The 25144-nt window shown below is 35.6% G+C and overlaps 1 protein-coding gene across 1 annotated transcript in view; it reads right to left on the reverse strand.

Moving 5' to 3' along the window:
• C2CD5 (C2 calcium-dependent domain containing 5) overlaps positions 1-23033 on the reverse strand; it is a gene marked incomplete at its 5' end in the record, with an annotated part of 56555 nt that extends 33522 nt beyond the window's left edge. Inside the window, 10 exons of the mRNA XM_008938750.1 lie at positions 2088-2196; positions 6875-6907; positions 7823-7908; positions 14005-14129; positions 15580-15778; positions 18182-18337; positions 18871-18966; positions 20684-20855; positions 22683-22774; positions 23013-23033. Of these exons, the coding sequence (XP_008936998.1) occupies positions 2088-2196; positions 6875-6907; positions 7823-7908; positions 14005-14129; positions 15580-15778; positions 18182-18337; positions 18871-18966; positions 20684-20855; positions 22683-22774; positions 23013-23033 (1089 nt within the window). The remainder of the gene's footprint in view (positions 1-2087; positions 2197-6874; positions 6908-7822; positions 7909-14004; positions 14130-15579; positions 15779-18181; positions 18338-18870; positions 18967-20683; positions 20856-22682; positions 22775-23012) is intronic.
• Positions 23034-25144: the final 2111 nt, after the last annotated feature.

Here is a 25144-nt window from a genome sequence, read left to right on the forward strand (position 1 = left end):
TGTATCGCGAAGAATCGCTTTCCCTAAATTACTTGCTTCATGTACATTGAACTAAAAGCTACTACAAAATGATCATCGAAGCATTCAGCTTTCCAGATTGATATTAAGTTATTCTTAGCCATACTACGTAATACTAAAACAATGTTTTGCAATTTTAAAGAAAGCCTTTAACAACATTAAAGCAAGACATTTAGGCATTTGATGATTAAACAGATTTAAATTTGAAGCATTAACCTAAATATCCTACATCATTTCTAAGAACTTCACTGAGCTGCCATAATTTCTGTCAGCATATGTAGTACTGAATGACTAGTCAAATACCTGAATTGAAACTATTCCAGTCTAGCAGTTTGTATGATCTTGTGTTACCCATAATTCCGACAAAGGCTGAGTTCAAAACAGCAAATTAGTAGATCAGTTATAGGAGCAGAATAGTGAAAAAAAACTACCAACAAGAACACAATTGACAACACCACTCCACAGGAACTGGAAAGACACAGACAGCAGAGTTAATAAGTGGCTGAAATAGAAAGGGAAAAAAGGAGCATGCTATAGCAATCTAGCTCTAGGCGTGATCAAAGTGTACAGTATATAGCAATTGTCTTGTTGATAAGTTCACAATCCACCTTCAAATGTTCTTTCCTCTTCTACGTTTTCCTGTTTATTCATTTGCCAGTTTGTTTCCTTTAATATTTTACAGACTTATTTGACTCAAATGCTTAGTATGATCATCACGGTATCACGAGATATTTTTTCTACTTCTTCACCTTCCCCCCCCATAGCCAACATGCCTTCATTCTCCTTTTGTTTTCATTGTTTTGCAATATACTGAGTTCAAAGTATCATGCATCTTACATTCACTTGTCAGGAGCAATCTACGAGTCCCGAAAAAGCACTGCAAAGAGACAGTGACTTGTGCAAACATGCATCTCTTTTTCCTCTTTCTTATCCTGCTTTCAGTCGGTAAAAATAAAGGTGTGAATACCAAACATTAGGTTTTAGAACTTCTGTGCAAAACTGAGTTTTTTTCCACTTTGCCTTAAATTTATTCACACAGCAAAGTTTGCACATAAGTGACGTCTACCAGGAATTTGAAAGAAGCCTAAGACAACTTTGTGGCAAAGAAAGGCGGGACTCATAAAAATTCCTCAAAGTATTTTTTTTTTTTTAATTCAAATTAAGCCTCAATTTTGTTTCACATTGTCAGTTGACTGAATGTTTAGATCAGCACAATCTGCTTTTGGAATTACTTGTCTTGGGCCACATGAAGAAGAAGAGAGAAAAAAAGGTTTGGATTTTTTTAACTGTCTTTAAAGATGCATTTACACAAACTTTATTACTCCTGACTAGTGCTTGCAAAAACCACTACAGGTGCTACTTTTTACTCTCCTCTGTCTGCACATTACAGTGTGCTGTTAACTCCCAGCTTTTCACAGAGTATTCCTCAGTGTGTCAGCGAATAAAACAGCAAAATCTTCAGAGTCAAAATTCACTTAATTCTGATTTCACAGCTAGGACATGCAAAATATACATGTTCCAGTATTGGGATTCCCAGGTAAATATTAAATCAAAAACATCTTAACGTAGTATTCAGTATACATTTTTAAGAAGGGAAATAAAGCTGTAAAGTGTTTATCAAAAGAGGCTAAAAACATGTATTGATCTAAATCGTAGTCATTAGTCCTTAAGGTTTTCAAGGAGCTGAAAATTAGAAAACATTCATAGTTAAGATCAAGTATTTAATCTTATTTTTGTTTGAATGGAAAACTTGCATCAAGTTGTAATATTAAGAGGATAAAAAAACTAAAACCTAAATAAATCAAAGCCATCTTTTACTGCAAAGTTACTGGATTAAAAGTACTTTATTATTTCATTAACTTGCTGAAGAGTTTCCCACTAAAAATACATCCCCCAAATGACTGTTCTTTTTCAAGCTTAAATGACTGAAAAAAACAATTTCAAATATACACTGTTAGAAGATATTTGTATCTATTCAAGTACTGATATGTTAGAAAGTTCTAAAGATTAGAAGTATGTGATCATTACAACTGGACTTGGGCAAGAGAGTTGTTCTTGTGTGAACATACCAGGATTGTGAATGCGATCCAGGAGCTTCACAGACCGTGCGCTGACAACACCTCCAACGTGGACAAGAAAGCCTGGTGGGAAGGTCGTCAAGGTAAAAAATGGAAATTCCTGTTATGATTAAAAACAAACATCAAATGACTGCTTACCAACCATTGCCGATTGCCAATAAACATGCAGTGAACTGATAACTTCCCTGAAATACAAGCAAAGCAGTGACATTAGGCCAGACACGTCCTTCAGGCTTACTAAGCGCCACGTAACCATACGTCTTGATATACCCATAGTACAATAAAAGCTGAAGTATTATATGATGGAAGAATACTTTTCCCCCATAGTTGTATCTTAGCTCTATATTAATAAATAATCAAAACTTTATACGCAGATGCTAACAAAGCCTCTGTTGGTCCACTTGCAGGATGGCAGCTAAACAACATAATTCTACTTTCCTTAGCTGATACAAAATAAAGGAATGTTCTCTTCCATTTTTTAGATCTTTTTGTTACAACTGACTGCAGTTTGATCCCAAAGCACAGGGCAAAACAAACAGTAGCCTTGCAAGAATGGCATCTCTTATTGCAGGAAAACATACCTAAAAAATACTAACAGACAGCTCTGATAGTGTCATAAGCTCTTAAAGTAACACATAAATAACCATCTTTTGGAATAAAGTGCAAGTCTTTGAAATACAACTGCAAGTTCTTAAACTAAGGAAATTATCTTCCAATTACTTTGCATAAATTAGTTTTTACCAATTTGTAACTAAAATGAATTAGTAAGTTTCAGCAAATAGTCAGAAACGTAGTACACACAAGAGTTAAAGCAAGCACTAAGAGTAATTTTTCATGACACACATGATGAAATAAAAGTCCTATTCAAAGAAGTTGAGCCCAAAACTGGGAGACTTTTTTCTACAGAGATATTTAACACATGACAGAACACTTATGGGGGAAAGGCAATAGAACTATGTTCAGCAAGTCTAAATGCACACAGGCAAAAAAATAAAAACAGAAATCGTGCAATCATGGTTTGTATAGTCGTCGATGATTGGTTAAATGGAAAAAATAAGCACCATAATTTCATATGAGAGAAAGTACAGTACAGATTCCTTTCTCACATAGTTGAAGCACTTGCAACAGTACAGTTCAACTCAGCTTCTACCTACACAGTGTACATGCTGCTGACTAAATGAGGATCACTGTTCTTCCAGCAATACATGGCATGAAAAGTCCTCTTAAACAAACATAGACTTAAAAATTAACACTTCAGAATTCTTACCACCCTTCTTAGAAGCCTTAAAACTTTTAAAGGGTTCTACAGACTTGGAAGTTTTCTGGATTTTCATCTGGCTTCAATTTTCAAAGTTAAGAGGCAAACTTTGGAATCAGCAACCACAGTATCAACCACCAGAAGAACAAAAAAAAACAACAAACCAACACTCACCAAAACCTGCAGTCCTGTCTTTTAAGGCAATTAAAAGGCAAGAAGATTTCACCAGAGGACTCTGCAAACCTGTTTGACTAATTTGTCTTCAGGAGCACAAATGGATCCCTAGAACAGGCTCCAGAAAAGATTTCCCCAGAAGGTTCCAACAGATCACAAAGTGCTTTGACTACAACAGTCTGAATGCTTTTCATGTCAAAAAACGGAAAAAAAAGCAGTACATGAACTTTATCAGAACCCTCTTTCGTTGTGGCTCTGTAACATCAATTGTTCAGTGATTCACAGATGTTGATATTTATCCCTCTGTAATTCCATGACAATCATTCTGCATAACTTGTATTTAAATATCTAACATACACATTTGCTCTATCCCTTAAATATAGTTATCCTACATTAATGACATAAGAAATGTTTTCCCAGAACTATAGAACATCAATTAAAAAAAATGCTACTGCATGTGCCACCCACATGAAATGGCATTCAGAATATACTATATTTATACTTTATGCATACATATACTTTATTGTATTAAAGCAGTATGCAGTGAAAAAAAGTGAATGATACTCCATGCTGTAAACTATAAGAGAATCCAATGCCTTTTATTCTATTGGAGGTCCATAAATTACTTTCATTTTTTGTTCATTTTCATAAGGCTGTAGACTGCAAGTAATTTTAACATGTTCAGACTTCCAGTTTGCCCAGTTACCTACACTGGAAACCAAGGATAAAACTTGGAAGTAATAACATGGTTTCACTTCGCTCAATGGAGACTTACAAGTCTGTATTACTTGAGTCTGTATTACAACACATGCTAAAATTAGACCTATGTCCTACCAGTTAATTTCAGCCACAGACAAATCTGGGCAACTGACTCACTGAACCATTCTGACGTGGGCTTATTCCATTAACAATGTGTCTCATTCATTCTGAGGCAGATGGAACTCCATCATTTCATGTGATTGCTTTTTATTTTCCTTTATTTCCTTTTCAAAGAGCATTTAAAGGTTATGAGGGTTTTACTATTCTATTACCCAAACAAATTCTAGCCTTGATCACATATGATAATCTGTAATAACTCAAAATTATAAAGCTACACTTATTTCATGGAAAAGAGAGATTCCCTCAGAACCAGGTGCAGTGTTTCCACATTACAAATCCCCTCTACGACTGCAGTTTGCAAGAGAGAATCTCTACATCAAGGTGATGCAAGCACAAGTATTCCCAGGAGTGTGAAGACACACTGATCTTAAAGCTTCCCAGTTACAACTGAAGATGATCAACCATTTTACCAACACCAATTAACTACATCATTTCACAGTCATTGACTGCACAGACCCTGAAGGAACCGTCACTGTTTTAATCCTTGCAACTACGCAGAGGTTTTATAGTTGGCATTTGGGGAAAGTCTGGTAAGGTTATAATAAAATACTCATAAATACTTGTTTAATTTAAAAATGTTTGTGTATAGGCATGCATGTATTGCTAGTACTCTTCTTTTTGAATTCCATTTCATACAAGGACAAATAAAATAGTGAAAAAGCACAAGGGACAAGGCTACGTGCACATATCATTTGGTGTTAGTGGCAGCTGAAGCAGTTCTCAGGTTCCCTTCCAGCCATTCTCTCATTCCCATCATTGTACCACTCCCTCAGGTACTGCTCAGGTATGTTCATGGAGCTTTTTTGGACTGAAGCAGAGTAGGAAACTGGTCCACATGAAAATACTGTTAATTCCCTTGTCGAATTATTTTTATTCTAAGTACATTTACTGTGCCACCTCACAAGGTGGCCAAACAATCTTAAATTTTTTTCCTCAAATGAAGTGAGGGGATGGGCTGCATAGTAAGAAGTCACTGGAAAGAAAAGTTGCTTTAGTTCACACTTGAGGCAAACCAGACAGAGAACTGCACTCTAACACAACTGTTGTCTAGCAGTGCTCTTCAAAGATGAAGATCAATAGATCTCAGTTTTGAACAGGCAGCAGTAAAGATCTGTCAGGCACTTGCAGAATGCAAACGTGGAGGAATAAAACAGCATTTGTCCCAACTGAGGTCAAAGAGATACAAAACACCATCAAGAGCAGCATTTGGCCATTTCTACAAAAACAAGCTAATTTGTAATGAGTAAAATAAATTTTCCCACTGATGGAAATATTGCATATTTAGTTATAGATAAAAAACATACATAAAGATAGCTGAGCTATAGTTACACCTGCTAGCCACAGACACCTTGTGAATTGCTAAAAATATATTAATGTAAAACATAACATGTATGTGAGTTTTCCACAGCTGGTATATTTTCCCAGAAAAAATGGAGTAATATTACCCTTCCAATAAAATCTGTTCTGGTTTGCAATTAGGGTTAATCCATACTTTAAAAAAAAAAATACTGTACTTAAAAAACAAAACAAAACAAAAAAACAACCAAACAAAAAAACCCTATGGAGACATCCAGTTAGATGCATTTGGTTTAACATGTCTTAGCATTACCATTTACCCAAATAAACTTAACTAAGACACAAAAGAAGTTACTGTATGTCTGTAACACATGGAAATATATTCTATGTATTGAATCCATTCTTTGTTTTCCAAGGGAAGTGCTACCCTACTTCAGACAAGTAACTAGAGAGCATTATTTGTATGTGCAATATGAAAACAGACAAAATAACTGAAGAGTTATTCATTCTAGTTAAGTAATTCAGCCATAGGGTAACCGTAAGAAGTAACCATAGCAAAACCACATCTGATAGGAAATTTTCAGACAGTATGACTACATTACATGAATATTTTTTGTATCAATTCACAATGACATGCTTTGCTACATGATCATCAACAGATTCAACATGTTTTCATCTCATTTTACAGTATACAGGCCTCATCAAAACAATGTCCAAAGAATTCAAGCTCTAAAAATAAAGTGCTCTGAATTTATATTTTTAATTGTTTTTAAGAAGCTTCCTAAGGAAATAATGGAACAGCCATGAAATGTCTGAAACTAGCAAAACCAAAGGTAAGCAGAGAAAAAGTGCTTTTTAAAGTATTTTTTTTTTCCAAACTGAAACATCAAAAGCAAAAAGCCATGGATTTGTATTTAAAGAGAAATTAAAATGTTATCTGAAATGTATCAACATGCAAAGTATCAGCTAAGGAGAAATATGCCAATCTGATAAATGCTCTTGAAAGTAACAGATTTAAAAAATCCTGCATGAACAAGATCAAAAAGAAATCTGCAAAATTTCACAAAAAAGAATATCAAAACATTTCAAATCAATTGTTTAGAGATTCTCAATACAAGAAAAGAGGGCTGCAAGATGAGTCACACAACATTTTGAATGTTTTGGAACATACCCGCCTTCTACAGAACCTACGAGGCGATCCTCCCTTAGCAATGGTAACACAGAAAATGAGAAGAGAATCATCCACTTACTCAAAATAGTAGCTATTCACTTCTATTTCACAGATGTAGCTGATTTTGTGTTCAGCAAATGTATATAGTTCTATGTAAGTACTTCAGGTGGTCAGAAATTACAATCCAACTAGAATTTATTTCTGAATAGGAAAACATTCACATTGCTTGCCTCAAGACACTTCACTAAACATTTTGACAAAAGCAGTATATAGTTTAGGAAAAAAAAAGTGTCGGGCATTCATTCCAAAATTTAAAAGAATTACAAACACTACTTTTTATTACAGTCTATTCAGTGTAACAGATGGTATTTTTAGTCCTACAGAGGTTTTCAAAAACCTGTAAATCTGTAACACCCTTGGGAAGTGGTTCAAGTTACCATTTCTTCAAGGCTTCAGGGACACCATTTCATGGAGTAAGAACATGGCTAAATTATGCACCATCTCTATTTTTCAAAAATGAAGGCTTTTACAATTATAATGGGATTTTCACCTTGTCTGAAGCTATTCCAATGGTTCTGAATTTAACTTCTGTAAAAATGTAACTATATATGTAATGGTAAAGTATTACACTTACACAGGCATCAGTAACTTACAGAGATTAAACAGCAGCAATTTTTGCTATCCCTGTTTCTTATAACACCAACTGTAACCACTTGAGTGCTGTGCAGATTACAGTTATCTGCTCCACTTTTCTTGATGCTTTAGTAATATAGTAAAATTTAAATAATTTGTATATGAAAGGGCTATCAAATGTTCAATACTTGCAGTAATTTTTCAGACCTAAAATTTACAAATATTTTTAAACAGAAAGTTACAGGTAACATTTACCTCACTACAATCTAAATTTTCACTTTAGCAGATCAGGAATACAAGTATAAAATGCCTTACCCTTTGTTCCAGAGCTGACTGAGTCTGTTGTCTTAAAAGAGTTTTAAATGGCCCCCCTTCTTTTCCAGCACTCCCACTGCCCATGCCTGAAGAGTATCAGTACAAATGACATTCAGAGAAACACGTATTATAATTCATAATCAAACATTGATTTAAAAACATATAAAAGAGTAAAATTAACCCCATTACTTTAATCTTCAGAAAAAAACAAGAAACCACTGAGCTTAACAGTTTCACTGGGGTTTGGGGCTGGGTGTTTTGAGGTTTGGTTTTCACATGACAAGCAATTTTTTGTTTGGACAACCCCCCTCCGATCTAAGATCTTTTCTGCTGTCAATCTGAATTTTAAAAAAAAAGACTTTGAAGACTTAGGCCTGAAATTCTTTCCTTCTTCTTGTTACTATTGGGAGTTCTGATGATGATTTTGACGTAGATCTACTGTCTCTTACTTTTCACAGAAAGTTTGTATATAACCAGATTTTCAGCCTTTATAAAAAAGGGCTGCAAGTCACCATTAATTCCACACTGTTGAACAATGCCTCTGCCAGATTAATCTACCGTAAAGTATCTCTCTCTACCATCATTATTAGTTTTCTTTTAAAAACACAATAAAAAAATCCGGCTTTCCGAGTTACTCTGAACCTAAATCACCTTTCCTAACCACTGGGAGAAGACTATGCATGTAATTTCAGGAGTAGCTATACAGTGCATGATTGGGACCAAAAAGAACATTGCAAAGGCAATGTACATCCTTTGAACTGACACAACCTCTGAAAAAAAAAAAAATCAATTATTTTTATTTCCTTTAATATCTATGCAATGAAATATCACTCATCTGATTCATTCAAATAACTACGGACTACTGCTCAGCACTTAAAACTGCCACACTTAGTTGATTATGGTATTTGCACACACATAACCTGCAGGTTATCAGTAAATGAAAATAGGACAAACTCCGATTTTGCATAATATGGGTAATTCTCTCTTTCCTTCTTTCATGTATTTTACTCCTACCTCTACTACTCAACAGAGAAGAGATAGGAATTTTATCAGATACCCAAATATCTTTGCTAACAAATCTTCTGTCATCAAGGAACTGTACTCTTAACTGAGTGTGTTGAGATGCAGGTTATATGTATCACAGTGAACTGTGATTTCTAACCATAGAGCAAATAAAAGTTAAAAAAATAAACACAAACCAAGATTGTGCTTTTCCTAAAGAAAACACAATGCTGGTGAATCAGATTTGTAATATTTCATGCCTAAAAACATACTATCATTGGTAACTCTTCCATCTAAAACCATCAGTGCTCACTTGGCAAAGCAAAAATAAAAATCTAAGTTGTATAGGAAAGCACAGGATAAAGCACCAAAAACGTGTCACGAGCAGGATGAAATACAAACATCACAGTGCAAACAGTTACATACGAAGTCAAGATTTTCATTTACAGATTTCACAACTAATTTAACGTAATTTCTTGCTAGTTTCCTTTTTCTTCTGATCAAACATCTAAAAAACATTAATAAGATTGCACATATATATCAAAGTGCATTTATTTGTTTTAATCAAAGACTGGAAGATTGGGAAATAATACCAGACTTAAGAATGTAAGTTCATTCAGTCCCAACATTTTCAAAAGTTACAAGGATATCATTACCATATAATTCTATTTTTAAAAACACTATAATTTTTAAGGAGATATTTTTAGCTGTTCTCGGATAAGGAAACAAAAATACTAGTATCTGTATAGTCCCATTAAACAAGATTAAATTGCTTTTACTATTTGGCATTGATTCTAAACATCGTCAGGGACTATACAATATTAAACATAGACAAACAGCATAAATACTGGACATGAAACCAACTCAAAAAGTACAAACTCATCAAAATAGTTTCTACAGAAAAAAGCAGCAATATCAACTATTTAAAACTATGAAAATAATGCATGCCAGTGGAATGGAAAAGGAGGCAGTACAAATAAAAGGTTTGTACGAGCTTTGTTTAAAGGATTAGTTTAAAAAGCAGAGTTGCTAGCCACCTGATAGCCATTATTTCAATAAATTAAGAATTAATTCAAGAGCAAGTGGTTGTTCCATGCAAAATATAGGAACAACAAAGTGAAGGGAATGAAAAAAGTAAATTGTTTTAGTCCAATTACCAAAGCAAGTTTTGCAATGGAAAAGGATAAAGTTCTGTAGCATAAACTACAGATGTTTCAAATCCTCTATAAAGTTCTGAAGCTGTTTCAAGCTTCTGGGGCAGAGGTGAGAGATGGTATGAATAGTCATGTAGCCAGCAGTTTTCAGAGGCTAACCGAACAAAAACATAGGGTTATAGAAAGCTGTGTGTTAAATGCCCCCGTATCAAATAACAACAACATTTTCTTAAAGGTTTGTTTAAAAGGCCATAATAGATTGATCCTACCAGAAGCAGCCAGAAGCAGCTCTTCAGTGAAAGAAACACTTTTCCTCAGAACAACTGGGCTGACATGGCTAGAGTGTACAGGGTTAAGGCTAGACTCCAAGAGGAGGAGACAGGACTTTTTAAGATGTGGGGAATCACAAGAGAGTGTAGGGGAGCTGGGAAACAGGAAAATCCTAGGTCCCTGTGGGGAAGGTGCTGTGGAGGAAAGTAATAGAGACACAGAGATGTAGATTCAGAAGATAACTAAAGAAACAGACAGAAGAAATCAAAATGAAGCTTTTTTTTTCTCCAAATGAACCAGCACATACTGCTAAATTATTTCTCAACATACAAAGAAATGAAATGACAATACAGCTGCACAATGTGAATGAGAAGCCTGTTCTCAAAAATCATGACATGACTAACTGCATTTTGAAATTATTTTTTTAAAGCCATGGTAGTCTAACATTTGTTTTAAATTTCATACAAGATTTGGTACCAAATACTGTGGAATAACAGCAAAATAGCACTGCCTTCTCATACACTTTAGCTGATTACTTTCATTATTTAGGTTGAAAAGTTATTTTCCAGGAGGTCATGGATTTGTTTTATGATTTTTAGAGTCATAAATCTTGTATAATTCTAAGTTCCCACATAGAAAAGGAGTTCCCATCTTCTCAATTTCCTCCAAACATATACTATGTCACATCAAAATCTATTACCTAATTAAAGTATGTCATGCTTTCTGTCAGCCTGATACTCTGTTTGCAGTGGCATAAAATATATCCTATAAAAATATTCATGGAAGAAGACTAACTTCAAAACAAGCCTTCTTAGTACAGAATAATTTCCCCTCCTATTTAGATTAGATATAGGCCAGAATGGATAACACAATCACAACTGTATTTTACAGTAGACGTTAAAATAACATTCTCCTGATCTGGAGCTACTGGAAGCTAGATGCTTAAGCAGATCCAAGTTTCAATCTCCTCTATTATTTAGTTATTCCTATTGTGAAATTGTGGTATCTGCACTCTTTTCCAGGTTAGTCTCCATCTCAAACATGCGAGCACACTAGCAACGTGACTGAGAAATACAGATGCAGAAACATCAGAAAATACTTAATTTCTCACATCATCCAATATGAGTTAGGGGTAGGTACATAAAATTTTATATTTAATGTGTCACATGAGATGTTTGCCCATTTTTAAAAAAAAAAAAAAAATAACATGACCAACTTTCACACTGAAATATTCCAACTTAATAGCAGCATCAGGAAATGAAAATGGAGGTTTAAACATACACAGCAAATTGTTAAAAACAACATGCTGAATTTAGTATGTTATGGAAGTAACTTCTGCAAGCATCTTTCATCAAATTTTTGTTAAAAGATAAAACGAACAACTCAAGAGATACTGTCTTTTTAAGTTAGTAAGATTCAAAATCTATTATGTCACATCAAGACAATTTTTAAATGCAACCTGCAAATCCTCTTAGGACAAGTTTCAGTGGCAGAGCTAAACGTGGCTAATAAGTAAGCAGTAAGTAGTAAGACAGTGCTAGTAACCAAGAGTATGTGCACTGTTAGTTTTAATACTAAAAAGATAACCAAAAAATATTTTTATATACTTGAAAATTCCCTAAAAGGTACTAATTACACAAACATCTAGGGAATAAACTGGGTAAATTATTTAACATAACTACATTTGAATGCAACATTTATCTGCTTGGAAAAATTCTTGAAAGGAGTGTTCTCAAGTAAAGCTGAATCAACTATTTTAATAGGCTTTAAAAATGTCTAGATTAGATGGGAGACAAGAATGTTCTGAGCTTCAATACCACAATTCAAAACAACATTTCAAAAACAACATATTTTTTACAATCAATTTTGCAAAATATTTTGCCTTATAGTATCAAAACTCAGGTACTGGTCACAGAGTGGAGAATAAACAGACTATAATTCTTGGAGTTGTACTGACATTAAACTGACATGATTCTAACCACAGACTGAAAAATAAGAAAGGAGGAAAACAACAAGTTGAAGAAATTATGAGACTAATGGAGAAAGAAAAACGCTTTTTGAAGACGGCTGAGTGTAGTTCAAAACTTCCTTCCAAAATGTATACTGTGTATGTAAAGCCATTTCCATATACCAAGGAGAATAAAAAGGCAGCAGGTGCTACATTTAGAGTATGGCATTTGCAAAAAGGAGTTAAAATTCACAGAGAAATGTATACAGTATACTTAGAGCACAACACATATGGCTTGAAGAATACAGTTTTAGTAACACTGTCCTTAACATATTGCAGTGAGAAAGGTACTCCCATAACTCATAATATGAAATGGAGGAAATAAGAAAAATGCAATTACCTAGGACTCCTTTAATGCTCTTAAGATGTTTTAATTCATCTTGAATACAGTTGTGTTACAAATGTAATTTTAATGTTATCCAGAATAGTGGAAATAAAGGCAGGATTTATATTTTCACCCTACAGAAGTCCTTCCTTTCAAGCTTGAGGTGTGCTATCTGAAGACTCTAATTTCCACATCATTTTGATAACTTAAATGCCAAAAAAGCAAAAACGGGTAGAATGAAAATATAAAAAGGGAAACAAATCAAATAAAAAGTGGGTGGAAGCGCCTTACCAGTTTTGGGTGTCAAACTCAAATCTGTGTCAGAAGAAGAGGACTGTCGACTGTAGGACTTGGAAGGTGAAAAGGAATAGGTTTGGTTTTTCAGAGGGGTGGAGGGTCCTGATGAATGAGTATTGGGATTGGGATCTTCATTGAAGGGAATCCTGCCAGAAGAAGGTGGAAACACATTCAGTAATCCTGTGCCAAAGGACCTGGCTGACAGCAGCATGATCCAAACACCAGGATGGGATTGGGGCAGGGCCAGCAGCTATTCCTTAGGTGCGAGACTGGGGATGAGGCCAGAGGCAAGGAAATGCTGGTTTACCCATTCAGCATTCTACAGATAGATGCTGATAATCTACAACGAAACAATTAAGCCAAATGAAAGGCATGAGATGTGACAAAAAATTATATATATGCAAAAGAAAAAACTGAAAACAGTTCATGGCTTAAAAATCTGGTCAAACAGACAATGTTTTGAGTTAGTTTAATAAAGAAAAAATGATTTCAAATTATATTTGTGTTTATACATATTCATACATTTATGTATATACACACATATGGATTTTAAGGGAAAAAAAAAAAAATGTTTCCTTATCCTATAGCATCAGCAGCATGCCACAGCTAAAAACAGAGCGAAGAAGAGAATCTTTACGGGAACAACTATATTGACAAACAGTTCACTTATGCACAGATTGACTTACCTGCTCTCTAAAACCATCTCTTCCACAAATGGCACATGCCCTTCCTATAACCATTTTAAAACGTACTTGCAGTATCTGAATTATGTTTGAAAGTAATTATGAATCAAAGCAAAACACGATTTTCTCCAAAGATTGTAAAACAGTGAATGGTCCCCAGAGATATCATTTTATTTTTAGGTCTTTGGTAGCAAGCATGTTAAAAAGAAATGAAGAGCGTGGCTTTGTGGAAGAGATTCCAATGCATTTTCAAGAAACTACTGCCTTTGTTTCAGCAGCTGCACACAGAGTAGTTCTTCACTGACAACAGAAGGTGTCTCCACGAGAAAATGAGGGAGAAAAGATGAGTGGTACCTGCCTACACTGCCTGCCTGCCTGCACTTTGCGACCACTGTGCCTGTGGCCTGCCTCTCCCCAGTTCCTGAGTCTGAGCGGTCTCGTACCAGTGTAGATGAGAGTGGGAACAGACACAGAGAAGTTCTGAGTAAGTCGTGAGCCAGTAGCAGTGTGAATTGGGCTGTTGTGAGTCGAGCGGCATCCATGGCTTGGCGGATGAACCAGCGGAGACCTGAGAGAATTTGCAGCCAAGGTGGAAGAAAAGAAAACAATACATACAAACAGGTTGCAAAGTTATGTTATAAATGATTTCAGGGAAGTTTAGCTACAGGAGATCTCTTACTTTAAGCAAGACTCTAAGTTTAAATTCCTAGCATGCAAGAGTCCAGATGTAATGACAAGAGAGAAAGGAACAGCTTAAGCACTAGCTTGTGAATGCGTAACTGAGACTTTGGCAACAGGGCATCAAGTTAGTAAAGACAGGGATAAGAAGAATGAGTTGATTTTGCTGGCTTTGAGAAACATGCCCATTTTTTGGACTGAAGGACAACGACACCAACAATATCCACCACCAAGCTGAACAGGGATTATCTGGGGTGCGAAATTTCCACATCTGCTCCAGAGTGAAAGCCACTGATTTATTTATGAATGCTTTTTAAGTTGGTAGTTATCAGGTCCACCTTTTTATTTTCTGCTGAAAATGGCCACTGCTATTTTATGCTGCATTGTATCCAGAAGCGCTTTTGACAATTTGCCATGATTTGAAATATAAAGCAGTAATTTTGAGAAGCCAGAGCATACTGATGCCTGCGTGACAAAAATGCCTAATCACTGTTGTAATGACATAGCAGTTCAAATTAATGAAAATGGTTAATTCAATTAATACCTCTGGAAACACAGTATAAGTATTATACTTCTTGGTGCTGGTTTTTTTCCTTCCAGAATTGGATCACTATAGCAAACAGAAAATAACTACTTTATCCAAGCAACAAAGCAGCAACAATTTGAAGAAGATTAAGTATTGTTCTATTAATTTGTAAGCACACTAAAAAATTGCATTCAAACCATGTTTGGTGCTGCAGTAGATAAAACAAGCATCAAGAAATTATACCTCTTATCACAAAGTTTTCTCTGCAAGTACACTGTTTAACTACCTGTTTTGCAACAGTAAAAAGCAAAGCACACAAGAAAAGACAAGACTACTCCAGGATCATTCTCTAAATCACAGAATTCTCTGAATTCAAAATGTATCTTTTCTTATATGCTCAGCATAAACACTCAAACTTGATTGCACTAAACTTGGAAAACCTTGAAGAGAAGGTGTAACGTAAGAAGCCCTAACAAAAATGTTTATTGTACAAGGACAGAGTCAAAGCAGAACTGATTATTAGGAAATGGGTTGATCACAACTCAAGGATACATAATGCCGTTGCTATATAAATTCAAAAAAAGTCACATTAAGTAAAAATTATCACTCTAGATTCTAAAGAAATTACATAAGCAATCCAACCTGCAACATTTCAAAACTGTGGAAGATAAACTGAGCTGCAGACAAATAAAACTACAAAAGAAAAACAAATTCTGGGGAAAAAAAGAAATCACACCAGTTATGTAAAACTGAATGAGTATGAAAAGAAGAGAGATGAAACTTGTTTCCCTTCAAACTATTAATTCATACTTACTCCTTCATTTCTTTGGATGGGGAGTTACATGCAGGTAAAAATGCTGATGGGTTACTTAATTTATCCAACGTGCAGGCTGTTCCTATGGCTCGCACCACTAGTCCAGACTCTCCCTCCAAATCAAAACACTGCAAATAACCAACAACAGCATTTCCTCTCATTTCGAGCACCTTCAGGCCAATCTTCCTTTGCAATTCACCTACAAAACAAAAGTTAAAGAGCTCATAATTGCAGTCAACTTTCCTTATTCTCCTTTGTGGTCTCTGGCCTCTGTTTTTCAAATTGCCAGTCAAGTCAGTAATACAGGGAAGAAATCCAACCTTACATAATTATGCCAAGCAGCCAGTCACAATCTCTGTAGTGTGATATTTGTGACTTGCACATTTTCCTTTTTTTCTCCAGATCTATTCTCATTGCCAGAACAACATGTTATTTCAATAATATTTTTCTCTTTATTTTCATTAGTTTTTTCCCCTTTGTACTTAGAGATGGTCAAGATGTGTGCTGGAACACACAAGTTTCTAAATATTCCTTCACACAGTTCAGAACAATGCAGTATCTCTGAAACCTCTGTGGGTAGGCATCTGCATTTTACTTACAAACTTATATTTATTTCAACCTAATTTGTACTTTTTGCTTATTAAATTAATAGTGTTTAATAAGGCAGCCTCATCTACAAAACATACCACCAGATAAATAAAGCACCATACCAAATATACCATTCTCTCACTGCAAACAAAAGACTGCTACTTCTCCTCTATTAGCTGCACACAAAAGACTGAAAGACTGTCACTATAAGACAGTGGTTTGCCACAGATGCTTACTTAGCAGGATGTTTGAAAAAAAATTTCATTGATCTATGTAGCTAACACCAGGTAGAAAATCTCTCTCTTATAATGAAAACGAAAGATTTTCCAAATTCTCTGCTAAAAATCTGAAAAAGCACCACTGTCACAGATATAGTGCCTAACAGTCCCAATGTCAATGACATTAAGAAATCAAGTGGAATAAAATGATCACTACTGCTTCCTAGAAGCTTGGGTTTATAATTACCAGAACAGGTTCCTACTGCAAACTTCTGAACAGAAGCTGAAATTCTTCTGTACTGGTTTTGAAGAAACTCTTAAGATTGAGGTAGAGTACGAAAGTTTCTAGCTGAGTGAAAATTTCTATGGATTCCATTCAGTCCAAAGTTGAGACTGAATTCTTTTTTACATATGCCACACATAATATGATGGAGATCTGTGAAGCAGCCTGAGTCATGCTCAGAAGTTACAGATTTCTTGAGGATTCTTTAGATGTTTAGGCCGCTAGGGACAATGACTGCAATGTGAAGCATTAGATTACATGACATAAATCAGTATTGATATAAGGTCTTTTGGGGGGATTTTGGTGTTTTTTTGTTTTGTTTCGGATTTGGTGTTGTTTGTTTTGGTTTTTTGTTTTTCATCTTAACCACTACACCATGAATAAAAATGGTAATAAAATCTAGCAGAACATTTCCACATGTGCTACTTTAACCACTTTTGCTATTTATGTAAATGTTAATCCTGTAAATTGACATACCAGGAGAGCTATGCTGAAAACCTCACAGAAATCAAATTCGTACCACTTATGGTACAACTTTTTTTCTCTACATTGTTCCTCAAAACATGCTGGCTTTCCTGATGAAAAATAATGACTGACATCTCCACAATCTCTTTTATGTTGCCCCACTTACTAAATATCTCCACAAATGCTTGCAAAACTCAATGTGCTTTTTCTTTCAGTATCTTCCTTAAAACACAGCAGTATTTACAACAAACCTGACAACATTAAGAATCTGTCAGAAAACTGAAACCACTGCCTATTATTCTAGTGGCTGTTTTTCACCATTTCTTTGCATTCCTTACACTGTAAATATTGTCCACCTCTTGTCTCTTCTCTTAGTGTGAAAGTATTCTAGACAGAGGGTTTTTTATTCTGTTCTATTGGCACTGGAACAGGAGGATCTTGTTCCACAACTGCTGTTCATAAGCATCAGTAACACAAACAAACAAAAAATAATCTGTGAAGATACCTGAACTGACTCTAATCACTGGTCTCTCCAAAAACCCCAGGTATATCCTGCAGATCTGAGGCAAGAGAATACAGAACTATGCTTGAGAAACAATGAACCAATCCTGACTTTGAAAAGATGAGATGAGTAAGTTAAGTATGAATACACACTGTATCTGGGATGGTGTTAATTGTTCACATATTTCAAAGTACAAAGAGGGTGGGGTAGTTTATTTTGAGTCAAAGTTCTGGTAATAGTCCTTAAATGGGTTAAGAACATCTTCATCAAAGTTCCACAGGTTTCTTTGACCTTGCTAAAAACAACAAACAAATTAGCAGTATGGCTTCACCAAGAATGAAAAAAAACAAGAAGTCAAAACAGCCAGCCATATTGTTAATCAGTTAGGACAACAGAACCTTCAGAAACAGAGGACACTGTGAACTGAAAAAATAAACATAGTTAATACCAAAAATCAAGTGCAATCTTATCTGAAGTAAATAATTTATTTAAACAGTGAATATTTTTAAAAGCAGCAATCACCATTACAGCCTGCATGTTTAATACCTGACATGAGTGAAATAAGTCTCTGTCTAGCCTCATTCGATGCCCTCGGTGTACGAATTCGGTCTATCCACTGGTACTCTGGGTCTTCATTTACTACAAGTTCTTCCACAAATCCATGAATGACTACTGCTCTGTAACACTTAGGAATAGATGTAGCTGTTAAAAGAAAACACCATACAAAAGACAGAAGGCATGAATGCCAACAGAAACATAAAATTACATATGGAAAGTGACGTGAACAATTCTAGAAAGTAATCCCTATGATCTTTTTTTAAAATGTGGACATGCCCAAGCAGTTTTGCTCTAGGAGACCCTGGAACATTGAAAACTGTAAAGTATATTAGTTACAACCTGTACCAGTATGAAACCTGTTCACTTTGTGCCTCTTATGGGACATGAACCCAAAGGAACACAATTTGCATATGTACATGCACTGAAATGCAACTTAAGAAAGATAATGGGGAGGAAAAAAAACAGTTATTCCCCTTATCTTGAAATATGACCACTAAAAATATATTAGAAGAAAAAGAAGTAAAGCAAAATAAATTTTCTGCATTTGCTACTGGCTTCAATGTCAACTCCACTGGGCTTATGCAAGGAGCTGGTGAAAGGGAAACTGACAGCATAGATAAAGAAGGGGGGGAGGAGTGAAGGTTTTCTGTTAAAATAAACTTTTTTTCTCTACTTACTGCAAAAAAACTTGACTCCACAGGATGACTGCCTAAATCTGTTTAAATCATTGAAGAGATCTACTTTCACCACCACATTGATCTCCCCACGTATACCTATCAATAAAAAAAACATGAAAAGTGAGAAGCTGTATGAGAAATGAATACAAAACTAGCCCAATTGATTATTTCCTGCTGTCATGCACTTGCCATTACCAATGAGTTAGTTTTTCTTCAAAGAATGTACTATAACCTTGCTAGAACTTTGTTCAACTGGCAGTTCCTGTGTCAGTTCTAGCCTGGGCCAGAGAAGCAGGAAGATGTTTCCCTGCCTCTGAGGTCTGCTGCAGAGACACCATCACAGAGGAAGTTTCTATTTCAGCCAGACCTTTAAGGCTGGAGCTATGAAAGCAACAGTCTTCCAATACCTGCTGCACTGAACAGGACCCTATAAGAAAGATGGGACTGAGAAAAGAGAAGCCATCAGCCTCCTGATCCTGCAGTGCAGATACTCTCTCTGCTCCTTTGTCCTGTACCATCACTGATCTCTACTGACTCCAGAAGCTTTTATCACTTATGACACTCAAACAAAAGCAGTAGATTCGTAGATTGACTCTGATACCATGGCAATAAAGTCACCTATCTCTACCTTCCAAAACACAGGTAGAAGCTTCAGCTAACATAACAAGTGCCTCACATTCATATCTTTTCATAAATAATCATGCTGCAGTAAAAAAAAAAAAAAAAAAAGCATGACATTGATATTTTTTAAAAGGAACCATCAATTACTTTTAGCCAACAATCAAGATAATTATAATTTAGTGCTATAGGCATTAATTCTACTTAAATAGAAAAAAATGCTGTGAAATACTAACAGAAAAATATAGAGAAATCTAATTCCCTCTGGCATACAAGTTGTACACACCTTGAGACAAGTTCTCACCTAATTTAACTTCAAAGAAAACGTACGCTAGGAAAATGTGGCTCGAATAAAAGGAGCAGTAAGGAAAATATATGCAGTATACCTCAAAAGAAACCCTCTTCAATATAACTGTTTTAAATATAAAAAATACTTATCATCAGTTATGATTATCATCTACTAAATACCATTAATTATTTCCCAACGATGATTAACGTAGTTAGGTCATTGAATTCACACTGAACAATGGACAATGAACAAGGGTGGTAATGATGACCACAGAGATGTTCTGCAATAATGTGCTTGAGCAGCAAGCTAACTGCTGCAAACTGATCTTGACTTTTTTGGAACCCAAAGCTGTATTTCATTAAAATAAAATGAAAAAACACAATTAACTTCATTTCCTTGCATCTTCAAGATATTCTGAAGGAATATACCTAGAAGTGAGAGTACTTTCTGCAAGGAAAGGAATTTCACCCTGTACTTTATGTTGAAGACGTGTCACATCCTGTCCTACCATCCCAAGTGAAGTTTATCCAACATCTCAGGAAGACACATCCCATGTGACTTCAGCAAAACTATACTCTTTCAGTAAACACACAGTAATTAGAAAAGAATGTTTGGGTCTTTGTTTAATCTGAATTTTGCAGTAACTATTTTAAATACCATGTGAATATTTTTTCCACTTGTCACAAGTTCTGTGGAAGGCATTCTGCCAAGCACTAGTCTGAACTACTATGCCAGAAATTTTCTCATACCAGAAATAAGGAAAAAAAAATACCAGAAAACTAGCTTTCCAGCTCCCAAGGCAAAAATTATTACAAATTTCTGAAGACATCACACAGAAATGAAGTTCACAAGAAGCAGATTACTTCTCAAATAACATTGGTTTACTTTTAAATTTGCACATCTTACCATGTATGGTATCATAAATTGGAAACCATCCTGAAATAACTGTAGCTGCTTCACTGTAGAGCAAAGGATCAATATCTATGTACACTTTGCCAATGGCATCATTAGCACTGTAGGTATCATGATCAAGAACTGTGATCTGTAGAGGTTCATCTTGTAGCTCTTCATCATCTACCTAGAAACAAATATAAAGATGGAATCCGAGTATTTTTTTTAAATGCAGGGAAACACTGCTGAAAAACAAATGCAAGAAAGAGCAGTTAAATTATATACAGTGTCCTGACACAGATAAGTCTCCCATTTTGATTTCCTCTATCTAAACAACGCATCCACTTAATTTGATTTTACCTTTCAGACTGGTGAGATCCTGGAACCAGCTACCACAGGGAGAACAGAAAAGTAACACTACAATGATTGCAAATTTTAAAACTCCACAATATATGTTTTTAAGTCACATTCCCCAGATTGTCCACCCACCTCCACAATACACACTTTTTAAAAATGAGAAAATTTAAGATAAAGGATCTCAAAGGACCATGATATTCTGAAATTACCATTATTGGTGTTCTCAGCCTGCCAAGCTGGCCAGTGGCTTAAAAGGCGGCATTTTATAGAACCCACTGCAAAAAAATCAGTAATTTCAAACATGCACCTTCCTAAATAAATGCAACAGCCCATCTGCACATCTTTAGAACACATAAAGACATTCTATAACTTTTTCTGTTCAATGTCACAAACCAAGAATCAGGTTTGCTAAATGCAGTGGGATGACTCACGTGTTTTCAGAATTATAACACGTAGTCTTGCAAAAATATCAAGCTACAGAGACACACTTCTGATGTCTTAGGCTGTTAGTATTTTTCCACTCTTTGAAATTAAGAACTCATTTGCCACATCACCCCCTCCCAGTGTTGCTGTTTGGCTCTTTTCTTTCCCAAATCCATTTCCCATGCAAAATTTTGAGCCTGGTTATTGAAAAGACAACAAAAACCAAACACTCCTCTTTCTCTATGAACAGTTAACCATTCACACAGATCAGTTCTTTCCCCTCCCCAAAAAAATGACCCTGGAATAACTGAAAGATAAAAAACAACTGATTGAATTTCAGCATCACAGTACTTTCTCAATCAACATGGGCTGCTGATTAAGAGATGCTCCTAATCAAGCATTCCATGTTGATTAATAATCTGCCTAACCTTATTATATTTGCTCTGAAGCATTTCTAATATTACCATCACTCATTTCATGCACACACATTTACAACTATGTTTACACTACCACCTTAGAACACTAGAGATGAAACAGTACTATACATTCAAATGTTTTAGCCATTATTATGACAATCTTTTTAAAGTAATAAAAAAAAATGAAGTAGCAAGAAAAAAAAATGTAAACACTTGTTCAGGGCATAATGCCAAAGGGCATCAATGAATTAGACGCTGGAGAGCAACAAGCAACTACAGGAAAAAGCTGAGGGCCCTCTTTATTACATAAGGAAATGGTAAAAAAGTATCTTGTAATTGCTGTCGAAGCCCTTTATTTTGTCATTTCCTCATAGGAATTCTCCATCTCCTTCATTATTATTTTTGCAGCCCAAAATAACATTTCAAATCAGTTAACTTTTCTTTCTCTTAAAGGGGTAATTCTGAGTAAGAAAACAGACACATACCTGTACTGAAATCTGAAAGCCTTTCCATAAAGCTATTTCCCTCCTACTTGCACCTCTCTCTCCTCTTTTTTAGTATTACCCAGAATAACATTTGAGTTGGATCCAACCTGCCAAGCTTTTATCTTTATAAACAGTCCTAAAAAGCCAATGAGACACCTTTAGCAAACAAGGTCAAACTGTTGACAGGTTTGCTGAAAATGCTTTGTGTATACTTAAGTAGAAATGCACTTCACTCCTCAAAACCCATTTTCTGCCTGAAATTAAATTATTTCATTAAGGGCATCTGAACCAGAACATCTATATAAATAAAGGCAAACTCTAAAAAATACTTACTTCAAATTTGAACCACTCAGAATTCCACTGAGGATTAAGTGATTTGGGATACACATCTGTCTTAAATGTTGTATTTCCAAATTTTACCTGAAAATAAAAGTATTCAATTATTAACAATAAATGTTAATAAATAAATTTAGAAAGTCATTAAATCTACACAGGAAAGCCATTTTATATATATGTTTCAATAATACAAATACATTCTTTTCTTTTCAGTGAGACTTGCTTTTTTAATTGATTCACATGTATCAGTAAGCAACTTCCCATGTGTCACCAACACTTCCAATAAATCTCTCTCTTGTTTGTTTCCCTCCCCAATCATTTGGGAGGTAAAAGCATCACTTACATTCGCTATTCAAGGTTGTTTGGTATACTCTTTGCCTTCTGTTTAGAAATACTGTCAGCAAAAGCATCCTATCTAGTATCATAGAATGGTTTGGATTGGAAGGGACCTTAAATATCATCTAGTTCCAACTTCACCACTGTGGGCAGGGACACCTCCCTCTAGACCACGCTGCTTAGAGCCACATCCCACCTGGTCTTCAACCCATCTAGTGATGGAGCATTCAGAGCTTCCCTAGGCAACCTGTTCCAGGGCCTCATCACCCTCACAGCAAAGAACTTCTTCCTTACACCTAATCCAAATCTATCCTCTTCTCATGTGAACCCATCACCCCTCACCCTATCACTACAAGCCCTTATAAAAAGTCCCCTCCCAGCTTTCTTGTAGACCCCCTTCAGGTACTGGAAGGCTGCAATAAGATCTCCCTGGAGCTGAACAACCCCAACTCTGTCAGCCTTTCCTCATAGGAGAGGTTCTCCAGCTCTCTTATCATCGTCATAGCCCTCCTCTGGACACACTCCAACAGGCGCACGTCCTTCTTGTGCTGGGGGCTCCAGAGCTGGATGCAGTGCTCCAGGTGGGGTCTCACAGGAGCAGAGTAATTGGCAGAATGACCTCCCTCAACCTGCTGGCCACACTCCTTTTGATGCAGCCCAGGATACAGTAGACTTTCTTTTTCAACCTTGCATGTTGTTGGCTCCTGTTGAGCTAGTCATCAACCAACACCCCCAGGTCTTTCTCAGGACTATTCTCAATCCACACTCCAAGTGCAGTATTTGCACTTATGTCCTATTACTCTTTCTAAAGTTTCTAAATCAACTTTATTGAAAGTTTATAAAAGAAATTAAAAAATAACATTGGTAAATTTATTTCTAAAATTTAAGAAATCTCCCCAGACACACACCAGAAAAAAATTAAACCACCCTTATTAACTCATGATATGCTGGGCATACCAGTAAATTCAGATCACCAAGGAGGAAAGCACCTTATCAGTTTCTATTCCTTTCTTAAAATATAGAAAATTCTAGAAAGCACCCAGGCAAATAGGTATGTATATAAATATGTAGCCCCTCTAAACTACCTATACGCTGCTGTAACCTCCAGTTACTGTAGATTAAATATTCTCCATACTTTTACTGACTAATGCACTTTCAACCACATAACAGTCTACTTCAGGAATCTCCATCTGGTCACCACAGGAGTCTGTTTCAGGATGATCCCATCTGGTTGATTGTTTTGGTTTGTTTGGTTTGGTTTTTTAAGTTAAACTGAATTTCTGTGATGCTCCACACATCAAGAAACCATGCTGCACAATGCAAGAGCCTTTATTTCATTGGAGCTTTCATTCCAAACTATTTGCAAACACTTGTAGTTCTCTGAATGTTGTCTCTCAAAACAAGTAGTACTACTTATGCATACCCCAAGTTATGGGTTTTGAGTTCACTCAAAATTTTTAAGACAATAATGAGTGGGTTGGTATAAAAGAAATGCTGCAGTTAAAGACAGCTGTGGATTTTGAACACCATTTTCTTTTTTAAAGCTGAAATGGATTCTAGAGACTAAACAGAGGCTCAGCTTTTGAAACCTGTATAGTGGTTTTTTTTAACACTTTTGCTCAAGAAACTATCAAGTAAACACTTTACATATTTTGGTAATATGATGATTATTTTGCAGGGGTGCATACTCCAACTCTAAATAGATTCTGCACTTGCTTAAGTACATGAGTTAATTTAAAAAGCTTAAAGCCCTGCAGAACTACTGAGCTCTCTATATATAGCCCTAAGTACCTTGCTCAACAGACTCTGTACAGCCTTTGTAACAAACAAAAAAAAAAAAAGGTGTGGTTTTCTGCGTGATTCAATGAACTGTTACTTAATTCAATGAACAGTAAAGCTTTTTGAAAAGGAGTTACTTCAGAGTAAGCTTTCAAGTTAAATGCCAAAGCAGTCTGAAAACACAGGTCTAGGCAGTCTAGAGTGAAAAAATCACCCAGCTCCCAGAAGGTGGATGCAGCCTGTGTGCATACAGAAAACAACAGCATTGCCACTTAGAACGCGTGATCAACACAAAAAACACTGTAACCAAGTCACACTGACACAAGTTTTAACTGAGCTACCTC

Source organism: Merops nubicus, unplaced genomic scaffold (assembly GCF_000691845.1).
Source record: "Merops nubicus isolate BGI_N331 unplaced genomic scaffold, ASM69184v1 scaffold10474, whole genome shotgun sequence".
Lineage (NCBI taxonomy): Eukaryota > Metazoa > Chordata > Aves > Coraciiformes > Meropidae > Merops > Merops nubicus.